The 14,046-nt window shown below is 38.8% G+C and overlaps 1 protein-coding gene across 4 annotated transcripts in view; it reads left to right on the top strand.

The window, feature by feature from the left end:
* Khdrbs2 (KH domain containing, RNA binding, signal transduction associated 2) overlaps positions 1-14,046 on the top strand; it is a 532,623-nt gene that overhangs the window by 289,400 nt on the left and 229,177 nt on the right. For all 4 annotated transcript variants that reach the window (XR_001783140.2, XR_001783141.2, XR_373242.4 and 1 more), the window contains exons 5-6: positions 5,759-5,886; positions 10,566-10,764. Coding sequence is in view for 1 of the 4 variants with exons in the window: in NM_133235.3 (NP_573498.1) it covers positions 5,759-5,886; positions 10,566-10,764 (327 nt within the window). In the remaining 3 variants the exon portion in view is untranslated. The remainder of the gene's footprint in view (positions 1-5,758; positions 5,887-10,565; positions 10,765-14,046) is intronic.

Raw genomic sequence — 14,046 nt, forward strand, 5'->3', positions numbered from 1 at the left:
ATAGTGCCTTTACTTTGATAAATGGTACTTGATATTTGTAGCAGCTCAAACTTGATATCAATACAAAAGGAATATTTTTCTAGCATCCTAAATTTATCTTGAGGTGATAACTGATTTTCTAGACTACCGTAAGTTAAAATCTCACAATTAACATTTTTCTTTGTTATTTGTTTCACATGTCTTTACAGGTGGAACTCATGTCAATAGCTAATGTTTTATAAAGAAAATAAAAAAGAAACAAAGAAAATCAGCCATTCTAATAATCCTAAATAACATATGCAATCATTTTTTTTGTTATCATCACAATTGGTCAGATTTTTGAATAGTTTATAATGAGATTTTTATAACAGGAACAAAATAAAAGACATTTGAAATCATAAGTTGCCATCTATAGCAATTTAATTCTCAAAGTCAAACTCATTTTCAATTTCTGATATTCAATTTTCTTTGATGAATACCAGTATAGAGTTTTATATGAACTTCACATGAAGTCATCCATGGGGCAGATTCTTAATAAATTTTAATTTACTCTTGTTTGACTCTAGTTTGCTAATGGATTTCCTTATTTCTAGTGAGCCAAGCTCATTCTGGGCTGTCTCAGTAAGGCTGCATAATTCTTTGTTTTATAACATAATGTCTACTAAAGTTTGGGGTTTCTGGGTTTTGTTTGTTGGTTTTGAAGTTTCCAGCTCAGCTATAAGTATGGTATGAGCTCACAGCACATATTTCCCCTCTTTACTTTTTACTTGATAAGACAGGGTGGCCTTTAGTTCATACTCCTGTGTCTTAGTTTCCAGGTCCTAAAATTGCAGGCATGTGCTGCCACATTCAGTTTCACATTCTTGTTCATTAGTACAATTTCTAGATGTTGATATTTATTCCTACCTTTTTGTAACACCCCAAAGTACTGTAAGCTACATTTCTTTTCTATTTTTTACACTTATGTATTTATTTGCTTAATGTGTGTCCAGTGTGTGTGCATGCATGTGTGTGTGTGTTTGTGTATTTTTGTGTATACATGTGTATTAATTATGCTGGGACCATGACAATCACAGAGAGGTAGAGGCCATCCTACAGGAGCCATGTAAATTTCCAGGTTAACTCAGATTGTCTGCCTTGGCATTAAGAGCCTTTATTCAGTGAAGCATCTTCCCAGCTTGTTCAACAGTTTTAAATGTGTGGCACCAGGGCCTGTGGAGTCTTAATGGAGAGGATTTGGCAGTAAAACGGTCCCTGACTAAACCCCCAGGTTGCCTATTAACACCTGCCATTACCTGCCATCTAAATGTAAGTTAAATAATCTTCCCAATTTGTATTTTGGCAAAACGCCACCACAGCAGATGGAAAAGACTGTATGTAACTAGGAAATTATGCATATACATTTAATGTGCGGACTGTGTGCATTAGTCCTTTCGAGGAACATCCGAGCATCCTTCTGCTCTCGGCTTTTTTTATACTGTTTACACCATATGCCAGCACAGTGGGAGAGCCTTATCTGAGAGGCAAAAGAGAACACATACATTTCATGGAAATTGTTTCATAAAGTTACCTTATTCAGGGGAAGGAACAGATGAAATTTATTGTGAGTGTACATGTTATTATTTCAAAAATTGAAAAATGCAAAACATTTTAGAAATTACAGGAAAAAATGAAACTGTGTTATGCAACCTTAAACTGTTAGATGTCCATATCCTTTTCTCATATCTCACCACATAAGAAGCAACCCATGTATTACTGTCATAGTTCTTCTGTCCTAACCAAATTGTTCTATTCTCCATCTTCAACAGTTCTCATGTTTGCCAACCTCCATAACTCCTGCTTTCTCATTAAATGAGGCATTAAACAAGTTGCGTTTTTGCTTTAAATTCAAAGTGTTGCATTTTAGTTATCAGGAATTAAGCTAATATTCAACCTATCTATCACCATTTTGAATTAGGATAATGACATTTACATGAATGGTCACAGTATAGGGCATGTTGAATGGAATAGCCTCCAACAGCTTTAATACAAATGAGTCTGCCAAAGCTCTCAGTTCTGTGATCTTAGGAACTTGATGTTTTCAGAATTCTATATTTCCACTTGAGTCATTAAAAAAGTCAATGCAAAAGGTGATTAAACATGGAGGGATTCTATCAGAGAAAATGCTCTTTTGTCAATATCAAAATAATTGTGAGAAACAAGAAGGACACTTATTTATTGAAACCAAGGAAAGATAACTGAATTTCTGGGGTTCTCTGATGTAATGAAGGTAAGAGCAATACTTCAATTCAGCAATACCATAAATGAGTCCTCATAACGCAGGAATCCAGCATCTGCTGGAACAAACTTATTTTAACATCTGAAGCTGAGAGAAGCTCTTAGTAACATGGCCTTGGGGATGTAGTATTTCACAACTGCAGTAGCAACTGCTGTTCTTGGTCAGTTACAGTTGTAATTACTTGACTCTATTCTCTTGGTCACCATAAACCTGGAAAGTGACTAATCTCTTAAAGGGAACATTTCGAGATAAGTCCATAGGAACTTGGGTGTACATTGTCAATAGTAATTTTACTTACATAAAGAGTTATTCTTCAGTGTGAAATATTCATCTCTCCAACATGGCTATTCCTTCCAGGTTAGCAGATTTCTCCAGAGCAGCAAAATAACAATGTCACTGGATTGGTAAAACACACATTAAACAAAGACATTCAATAAGTAGCTCAAATTATTATGATCCCTAGATATTTTATTCAGAGATATTGAATTCCATCTGACACAGCATCTGGCCCAAGAAAGAAATGGTAATGTGTCAGAACTCTCATGCAAAGAAGTGGATATTGGCTATTTAAGCATGACTCTGTGCACAACTTGTATATCTGACGCTGACAAATCACCTGTGTTGTTAACAACTTTAGATCAAATCAACACAAGATTCTTAATGGCATACCACTTTATTATCTTTTACTGTGGAAAAAATAGATTTCTGTGGAGTGTTGCTGATATTTCTGACCTCTACCAGTTTGACCAAGAGAGGAGAACTCTGAAGAACCTCTAGGACTGCAGAAGGGTCCGAGTGACTAGAATTTCCCCACATATTCTCCTACTTTCCAAAAAACTAAGCTAGACTTGCCTTCCTTGTGACATAAACGTTTCTTGTGGGGCATTGGGCTATACACAGACAGTCTGGTTTCCAGTCCATCTGAGGTGTTGAACCCTGAGACCTGATGGTGATATTTCACCTACATGGGATGGAAGGAGCACCCTGGCTCCTGTTGATGTTACCACCACCCCCACAGCCCCCACAAGGTAAGCATAGTTAGTAGTCATGTAGGCAATGTCCCAAGCTTCTGACCTTCAGGCTAAACTCCTCCCCAGTTACCTAGCAACAGTAAGATAAAGCAGCCCACTCTAAGAGGGGCTGTTTGGCCCCTCCTCACTCTCTCACTCCTCTTGCTCTCTTGCTTCTCTCTCTTCTTTGTCTTCTCCTCTCCTCTCTCCTCTCTCTCCCTCTTACTCTCTAGCCTTTCTTTTCTCTCTCTCCTTTTCCCTCTTTTCTCTCCTCTTGGTCATAGCTAGTCTCTCTCTCTCTCTAGCTACCTTTTCTCTTCCCCCCACCCCGCCTTTCTACAATGAAGTTCTAAAGCCATAGACAGTCTCTGCTCCTCAAGGCCCACTGTGCAGACTCTAGCTTGTGTGGGAATCTCTCTCCCTCAGCTACTTCTCTCATAACCCTGTGGCACAGGGTGTCATACCAGGGCTCCCCGGTCGGGAACTGCCCCTTGTCCACCCAGCCACACACCTCTCCCCATTGAGTGGGGTCAGTGGCTTAGATGCCCACCCAGGGCCGAGTGGAAAGCATCTGGCAGCCTTCCCACATCTGCCTGTCCAGAGCATAGGAGGAACTCTGGCCTGGTATGGGCTATGCCCACTTCCCCCTCCTACTCCTGCCCCCTTTTAGTTTCCACAGTTTCCAATGGCAAAAAGCTCAAATTCCAGTACACAAGCACTTTCCACTCACTTTGGTTACATTTGTAATTAGCAGGAAAGTTTCACACAACCAAGGCCAGCTCAAGGTTACTAGAACTTTCAAAGGCATGGATTCTAGATGAGGGCTGATTTATCATATCTCCTTGCTATGTAACAATGCCAGTCGATCTTTTCTTAATTCATATGGACTTTGGATAAATACAGGTTTACCACATGGAAGAGGCAGCAGATACAGCACTGTAATCAGCAATATTCCATGGGAAGATCATGGTGTTCATGTTCCATTATGATGACAAGCTGCTTGGATTCAGTAGCAGGAGCATTGTTCTGCATTCATGACTCTAGTAAAGTAATAGACATGTTTTTTATTTTTTCCCCACCAGTGTAGTTGGCACTTGAACATAAAGATTGGGAGGTAGAAACTGAATAGCATACAACTTGTTAGAAGTTGTAGTTTACCCTTTTCACCTTTTCTGTCAGCTTTAGTAAGCCCACCATTACTATAATGAGGTACTGAAGAAAATACGCATTAAAGCAACATGTTGAAAATAAACGCTTCAGCATGATTAGTCTTTTCCATTGTCATCAAGACAGTTTCTGGAGCTTGAGGTAAAACAGTGCATCAAGAATTGCCCAGACCTCGACCAGAAGAGATGTGTGGCTGACTGTCTGTCTTCATTGCACCTCAGTCAATACATACATGCAGTTTATACTCTGCTAATACCCTGGACCTTTATCTCAAGACTGGGCTCTATATGTCATCTCTGTTGGCTCAACTTCTACAAAAAAGTTAAGACTTAGGACCTAGACTCTCCTTGTTTGAGTGTATGTGTGTATCTCTGTGTGTATATTTATGTGTCTGTATGTATGTGTTTGTGTGTATGTATATGGCTGTGTGTGTGTATTTGTGTATTTGTATTTGTGTGTTGTGTGTATGGATATTAAATGAGGAAAGAATTAAAGATAAAGACAAGTACTTCACCGGAGTCGCTGATTGTGACTGTAAAACTTACTTTACACTGTGACTCTCACTTCCCATAGAGAAGGTACATAAGGAAGTTTCCAGTTTGAACAGCATTGCAGGCCAGTCTCTTTGATGGGATTCCTGTGTCTGAGAGCCTGGTGCTAGACATTATTTTAACAAATTTCAGACAATCTCATCTATTCTGTGTCTTGGGGCTATTCCTGTTTGGGCTGTGAACCAGGAGCTATTTGAGTAGCAGGCATTCATAATCTACACATATTCATCCAAGTTCAGTATATTGATGTTGACAGGACTGTCTCTCTTCTTCAGATAAAGCCTAAAATGGTATTTAAGATCATTAAATGCAGTATCGCGAAGAGCACTTTCTCGATGAAAGAAGCAGCTTTGTGTTCTTTATACAATAAGAGGCTTGTAGAGATTCGCACATTCTTTAGCATCATTTCAGACCCAGAGCAAAGGGACAGACAAAGCTGGGTTGTTTGTCTTGTTTCACAGTTGCCCGGACTGACCTAGAATTCAGGATGTTCTCCAACAGACTGTAGACTCCCTGGAAGCATCCCTTTCCACCTCAGGCTCCTGAGTACTTGCATCAGAGCTTTGAAGGAAGGCCTGGAACTAGACTCAGCTCTGTTTTCATGTTTTGAAATGCCTGTGACAGATTTTGAGATCTCTCACATGATAGGCAAATGTTCTAAGACTAAGTGGTATCCTCATCATGTTTCTTTTGTTTGTGGTGTATGTTTGTGTTTCAGCTCTAAGAACCCAATTTCTGATAGTAATTCATCTCGTTGTGTTTTTATCTTCTAGGACTACAATGATGAAATTCGTCAAGAGCAACTCCGGGAGTTGTCTTACTTGAATGGCTCAGAAGAGTCTGGCCGGGGCCGAGGTATTAGAGGCAGAGGGATCAGAATAACTCCCACAGCTCCATCAAGGTACGTGAGTTCTCACTCTGAGCGTATTAACAGCAGATGATGACAGCAGATGATGACCACAGGTCTCTGCTGTTCTGCTCTGTCATGATTGAAAATAGAGCTAAACAGTCTCAACAACACTAACAGCACAAGTCAGTAAGACTGGGTGCTTATGTAGTGCACAAGGTAAGAGGCTCATCTATACTCATGGCATTATTATACACATTAACTCACCTCATTTCTTTTTAAACTTGAGATAACTACTTTTACAAATAAGGAACCGAGGAACAAAAGTTTGCTGGGCCACGTGTGGTAGTCCAGACCTCGACTCAAGAGACTGAGAAAAGTGAAGTTTAGTGCCAGTCTGGTTCTACATGATGAGTTCCAGGCCAGCCATGGAACTAGTTTCAAAAGCAAAACAACGGAAGTTGGATAGAATATTAAAATATTACCTAAAATAATAAATACATTCTGACTCCAGAATTCATGATTTGAGCACTTAACAACTATTCTTAAAAGCTAAAGCAGGAATCAGAGAATCTCTGCTCTCCTCTTCTGCCCCAGGTTAGGGAAGAAAGGTTATACAGTCCTTTGCTTATTGTTAAAACCAAGAAAGTCTTTTCATTTGGAAAAATATTTAATTTATGGTATACATATTTCTTGAATGGATATACTCTTGTCAAGTTGAACAGAATCTCATTCTTTTGGTTTTGTACGTAGGTCTTTGTCTTTTTTGAGTTTTTAACAGAAAACATCAGTTTGCATAAAAGCAAAAATGGATACATATTCTAGTACCAAAGGCAGAAACAAAACAGAAGAAAGAGAACTCAGACTAGCATCCCTGAACATTGATTTCATAGGCATAATAAAAACATCAGTAAGCAATGAATAGTGAGAAGTCTGGGGGTCATAGGATTAAGTGCCTTCTGCCTTCCATGGATGACAGCTGATAGCTGTCACTGTATCTTGGGTTTTCTTTTTGTCATGTTCCTGCCACATGCCCAATAACTTTGCTCCATCTTGGTATCCCGCATCTATTTGCTCCATCTTTCTGTTCCCATCTATTCTGGGAACCCCTATACTCTGTCTAAACTTCTGTAAAAGGCCTGAATACTATGAGTCTTCATATTTCTGACCTGGGACTTACAAAACTGGGAGCCCAAATAAAACTTTTCTGTTAAATGTTACATCTAACAAAGTTACATCTAAAACACACACACACATACACACACACACCTCACACACACACACACACACACACACACACACACACACACACACACACACACACCTCATAGCTCTCATACAGAGAATGTTTAATTCATTTAGTTCCTGACCTATATAGCTGACTCATATATTTTGAAAGGATATAACCTAAACTAATATCTCATCTGTCATATAGAAATCATTTTAAGGGTTGCTAAGGTATTCTGCAACATTAATTAATGCCCCAAACATTTAAATCTTTACATACCACTCTTATATTTAATAGTTTAAAACCTTGTTCATATATCAGAAAAATCTTATATTTCCAAGTGGAATACTAAGCACTGAACCATGTATAGAAACTGGAATTCTGGGGGAATTCTAACAAGGAAACAACTGGAGAAATTCTAGAGCTTCTTTTCATATTTCATTTCAAAAATAAAATCTGATCTTGGTAATATTTTCAGGGTCATTTGCTCACTGACATGCATTTCCTTGACCGGATACAACACCTTTTATGAGGCCAGTCTGTTATAAAAATTTTGCATTTGTAACCTGATGTTAGATTCTGAAGTAGCATTTTTGCAAGTCTACTTAAATAGGTTAATCAATGCGTCGCTCAGAAATGTAATTTTTTAACAGTTATAGCAGTTTAACAGGCATACCATAACCACATATTTGGTTCAGCAAATGAAGCCACACATTTCTTCTGTATTCTTTGAGACTGTAGCTCCTTAAAATAATTCATGTCTCTTTTTGTGAAATCTTGAAAGCATATAATTGTAATAGATTTGGTCCTGTTAATGCCATACCGAATTGGGTGCTTAATGGGACCTTAGGGGAGACACGTTTCTTTTGGCTCAGATCATTTGCCAAATTTGAATAGGCTGTAACTTTGGTAAATATTTATTCTAAAGTTCTTAATTGAATAAATAATGCAGCCCTATCATCATTAATAGCAGATTTTGAAGAATAATGTGTACAACATTAAGAACGAACATACAGAACTAATGGAGTATTAAAAAAGAGGTGTGACCATATCTCATTTTCAGAAACAATCTCACATATTGCTGTGATGATAAGAAATAGAGTCATTGATTGGGTCCAGAGATAAGAAGGGGAGAAAGAAACTAAATCTTGGCTGGGGAGACAATCGAGGTGAACCTATTATCCAAGGCTGCAAGTGAACAGCACCTGAAATACTGAGAGACAGAGTGGAGAAAAGAATAAAAATCCAAAGGAACACTTTCCAGATAGTAGTTCAGGGAAGTCTTAAGTATAACTCAGGAGGCATAGGGTCATGGGAGCTATAAGAGAAAATTGGTAGGCTGAGAGCTTGGTGGGCTTAGCCAAGAGTCTTTTCCCAGTGCTAAAACAAGAGCTAAAGAAATGACGTTCGGCTCAGAAATGAACAGAAAGTGAAGATTAAATGCAGAAAATGTTCTTTGAAGAAGTCAGAAACCAAAAGACTCCTGCACTGGGGATTTAGCCCTGGACAGGATCCTAAAATAGATGTCGAATGCTGTAAGTTGCATGAGAGAAGGCAATGGTGTTAATATTGCCAAGAAAGGACAGAGTATATATGTGAGAATGAGACCGACATTGTGTAGGCTTTGCTATGGTGGGAATTGAAGGTCAGTTGGAGAAGAAATGCAATGAAAAATTAGAAACAATATGAGCATGACACTATTGCAGAGTAAAGCATTACAGATTCAGAAATCTAGATAGCATCTATTAGGAATAGTTATGATTTTAATCTAGGTAATTAAAATGTTTACCTACCGTTATTCAAGGACATAGCCAGCACGTATAATTACGATCAGCATGTGGACAATTGATAATACTAAAATGCTAAGCTCATCAGTAATTATTACTGCTGTTGTCAGATCTGGGAGTATGTTACTTGTGAGAAACAGGTTTCTGGAACCTGTGTGAGTGAACTGTCTCATTGTTATGAATACATACTTGACATGAAGCAACCTAACTGAGGAAAGAAAGGCTTATTTTGGTTCAAATTTTGAAGGGAATCTGGTCCATAATATTTGGAAAGACACTGGGTAGTGGCTCATAGCAAGTGAACCTGTGACTAGAACAGCTTAGCTCCAACTGTTTCAGCCGTGGACAGGATGGGATTGGACTACAAACCTCAAGGCCTGTCTATAGAGAGCTAATTCCTCCAGTAAGAATTCCCCTCACCCCCCACCCCCGTACAGATTCTACAACCTCCCAAAACATCATGAGTTGGATATTGCATGTTCAAACAACTCAAATGCAAATGACAACTCACAGGCTCAGGGAAGGTGAATTGCACTTAACAGATGTCTTTATGTCATTATGATAACAAAATCCTGTCTTCTCAGCCATTGTGCTCAAAGCCGGTACCATAGCTTTGGATCCTTTATGTCCTCTGATCTAGGCTACTCTTTTGTATATTTAGCTCATATGAAATTATCTGCTCTTAGCTGGGTAAGCTAAGAATTTTAAAAAGCTCTGCCAGCACTCTTATTCTTCATTCCTAAAGCTCATTTTCTCCCAGGAAGAAAGAGCTAGTTTGATGGCTATTCAAAGCCGAAAGTGTAACCTGTGCCTCCACGCAAAGGCACAGGCAAGCACTGTGATTGTCCGTACGCCAAAGATCATCATTTTCCTGAAAGCTTTAGTGGTTGTGCTGATAGCTGTGCTTTCAAAGAGGCCAACTTTCATACATAATACACAGCGAAATAACCATGTATTTGCCCAAAGACTACAGATAAACATCCTTTCTAAAGGTTTTAGGATGTTATAAAAATGACTGCATCCTTTGATCTCATGCTTTTGTTCAGATCGCTTTTGTGTTAAGGCTGTGGTATGGAACATTCAATCAGCCTTCTCATTGTTGAGCACTAATTCCACAACCCTTGAGTTATCATGTAAAATATGTCAGTGACTTCTCCAGCTCACACAGAGAAGGCATGCCGCATGCTGATAAATCGAGATTGTGAAGCTTTAGCTACGGTAACTATAGGATGCCGTCATTCTGGTCAGAATAGCACATTTTACTAAGATTTTTTTTTTAATAAGACCACACTAAAGATTACCGTCAATAAACCCAAACATTGAAATACTGAAATAATTCTCCCCCCTCCCCCCCCCCACACACATGCACTTTTTCTCACAGTAGCCAGCATGGCACATCTCAGACATTATGCTGATTTATCTTCTAGCTTTAAAATACAAACAAAGTAGACTTTCCTTTTCTGTTTCCATATTTTTTTCCTTTTCAAATTATATATGAAAAATATCAAAACACATTTCATGAAACACGTTGATTACATGTTTTTCATTGCAACTAAGTCATAATATTTAAAGAAATATATTTTAATATGACTCAACCCACTTTATGAATTATATAATATCTAGCAGAAGAAGAGACTGATTTGTGTGAAGGCAGTGAGCTGAGAAATTCATTTCTTGTCTGCATGTCACTTCATCTGCATGTCACCTATTTCTTCTAGGGGCCGTGGCGGTGCTGTTCCACCACCACCACCACCTGGACGAGGTGTGCTTACCCCTCGGGGGACCACTGTGACCCGTGGAGCTCTTCCAGTGCCCCCAATAGCAAGAGGTGTCCCCACACCTCGAGCCCGGGGGACGGCAGCAGTACCAGGATACAGAGCACCCCCACCTCCAGCTCATGATGCTTATGAAGAATATGTAAGTACCCCAAAGAAATTAGCAGTGAGGAAGGGCTAAATTTACCAATTCAAGAGATAAACTCCATTCTGTGATTTGCAGAACACTAATGGCATTTACAGCAGAAGTTAGGCCATGGATGCACATGTGGATGCTCCGAAAGAAGCTTTCATGGATCTCAGTGGCATGCATGTGATAAAGAGTATCTTGTGTGTGAAGAATCAAACTCTGCTGAAATGTACCTGTCCTTAAAAAGTTCGATCAGCTTCAAATTGGAAATAATTACAAATTATTATAAGCAAGATATGAGTCCTTATATGATCAGAGAATTCACTTGGAACCTAGTAAACATGAGCTGGGAAAGCTGATAAACAAAGGTGCGAAACATGCAGCTATTCTCCCATTGCCATGACTTCCTTTTTCATTCACCATTTGGAAGGTATGCAATTGGCATCCAGAACTGAAATGTATTTTTAAGTACCCTCCTCCATCCCACTCTGTATCCAGGATTTTCTCCTGGGGTCAGGGAGGAGGCAGAACCCAGTAGTGTCCACTCCACCAACTAAAAAAGTCCCAATGACAACAAAAGCTCCATTGCACTAGAGTTCCTCCTGAGGCACACATTACTATTTTGGGTTCACTTATAGCTCCCATGATGAGGAGTTACTGTCAGGAGCATGGGTAACCCAAAAGCAGCCACACTGTGAAGTCTTCATCCAGCCTGGATGATGGTTTTCTTGTAGCTGTATAAGTAGGATCCCCTCCTCCAAGTCCTCCCCAGGCTGTGTAATCAAACCTGTCCTTCAAGGCCACAGGTAACTCTGGCAGAAGTGCATATAATTGGCTTCAAGGGTTACTAGATATTCAGGTGAGCTTCCAAGGACTCTTGTTCTCCTTCCTTCTATGAGAGAATATCACCATTTAACAAGCCCAGCTGGGTTGTCATTTACAAACAGACACAACTGGTATCATGAATGTAGCAGTTATTCATTAGAATGAGGAGGGTGGGAGGGGCAGAGAACCTGGGTGGGAATGGAGAGGCTCAGATCTCAGTTCATTCTCAGAACCTGCTGACTGAAGGAGTTCAGCCCTCAGGAGTCATGGCCTTACTGCAGAAGATAGGTGTGCACTCGGACAATGAATATTCCTAAACATTTATAGGCATCTGTAAGTGTTGTAATGTATTGAAAAACTATAGGACTGTAGGTATTGAATAAAAGTGAACTGCCACATAAAATGACAATCTGTTTTTCTTGATACCTTTCAACTATGGACGTATTTGATCTATAGATGTTTATCTTTTTGTGAATTAACCAGGCATGATGGATTTCAAATAGCCAATAACCATTTGACTTTATGTTACTAAAATATAAATTTGGCATCATGGGAATGTTCTGTGTGGAAGTTCACAAATCTAAATAACCACTGGACATTAGATCTTGGGAATACTTGTACCCAGGAGCTACACACACACATACACACACACACACACACATATATATATTTGGGGTTTCTTACATATCTTGACTTTAAATATTTTTAAGCTTCTTTTTTGTTAAACTTCCCAGAGTGGAATACATCCAGGATTTACAGATCCATCATTCTAACTGAGATAAATTAGGAAAATTAAAAATTGTATTTTAGCAAAAACTCATATAGAATAGAATAGTAATGTCATCTGATCTACCAGAGGCTAATTCATTGGAAGAAGTGAAATGAAACTTTTGAACATACATCTGGCTCCAGTCACAGTATATTAAGTCACACAGGCTGATGCAGATATCACAAATGAGTTATTAATTTCACTATATTACAGGAGAAGGAAAGAGAAGCTTAGAGTTGGTTATTTCCAGTCTCCAGAGGCTCTGCTATGATTGCAACACTCGTCTTTTTCTCAGTAAAGAGCACAACATAATCCTACATAGTATAAGCTCAGAGAGAATATACACATACACAGACTGCCTGCACTTCATCTTCAGCCAGGCGTAACTGAATGTCCCAGTCAATATTTAGCACATCTTCCCTGTCCCTTCATGAATTCCTCCAACCCCAGAGAACTAGCTGGAAACCCCCAGAAAACAAGTGCTAAAAATATGCCTCCCAGAGTGTTTGGAAAGACTGTCAGAAAATTGTACCATTCTGGGAGAGACCATGTTGCTCCAATATCAACCATCCTCTATGGGTTTGCTATGTAGGGTTCTCTTCTTACTCCCTCAATTATTAGAAGTTGTTATACCTTATTTTTACTCAGTTGCAAAACTTTACAAATTCCAAAGGCAGAACATATTTCTTAAATTTGTCTTTAATTAAAGATAAACTGCTCAATAGCAACAATGGCATTAACCTACTTATTATATTTTTAGAAAAATTATAAATATATATGTTTTAAAGCACATATGTAAACTTTGTTAATATTAAAGTAATAGGAATACAGAATAGCATGAAATGCCTGTTTAATTAACACTGCCCTTGTTCGAGTAAAAGGCATTGCCATTGATAGCTGAATGTTTGACATTGTTTTTAAGGTGGGGATAATGGGCAAACCTTTGAGAAGCAGAGGGAAGAGAATCACCATGAATAGGGAAGGTGAAGGAAGATCAGGAAAAAGATCTGAATGGCATCTGTCTCTACAAGACAAAGAGAATCCAAGAAAACAAGTTATTGAGACAGCCCATTAGACAATGCAGTGGAAATGGGACAGGAGAGTGGAAACAGAGGCAGGTTTTGTAACTTCCTACCTGTGATAGAAAGAGAGAAAGGAAGAAAGGAAGGAAGGAAGAAAGAAAGAGAGAGAGAGAACAAAAGAAAGAACAAAAGAAAGAACAAAAGAAAGAAAGAAAGAAAGAAAGAAAGAAAGAAAGAAAGAAAGAAAGAAAGAAAGAAAGAAAGAAAGAGAGACAGAAAGAGAAAGTAGGGAGGGAGGGAGGGAGGGAGGGAGGAAGGAAGGAAGGAAGGAAGGAAGGAAGGAAGGAAGGAAGGAAGGAAGGAAGACATTTTTAAAAAGAATGAAAGAGAGAGAGAAAGAAAATCTACCTGCAGGTTTCAGAAAAGATGAACTAGTGTTTGTGAGGAAGTTATGATTTCTAAAAAAAGTTTTGGAAGAATAGAAAAGAGAACAAAGCCAACAAAAATTTAGAATTCACAAGTTGGAGCTAGAGTTTGCCACCATTGGATTCTCAGCTATGTGCATTGTACTGGCTAGTTTAGTGTCAACTTGACACAGCTGGAGTTATCACAGAAAAAGGAGCTTCAGTTAAGGAAATGCCTACATGAGATCCAACTGTAAGGCATTTTCTCAATTAG

Source organism: Mus musculus, chromosome 1, assembly GCF_000001635.26.
Source record: "Mus musculus strain C57BL/6J chromosome 1, GRCm38.p6 C57BL/6J".
In the NCBI taxonomy this organism is placed as follows: domain Eukaryota; kingdom Metazoa; phylum Chordata; class Mammalia; order Rodentia; family Muridae; genus Mus; species Mus musculus.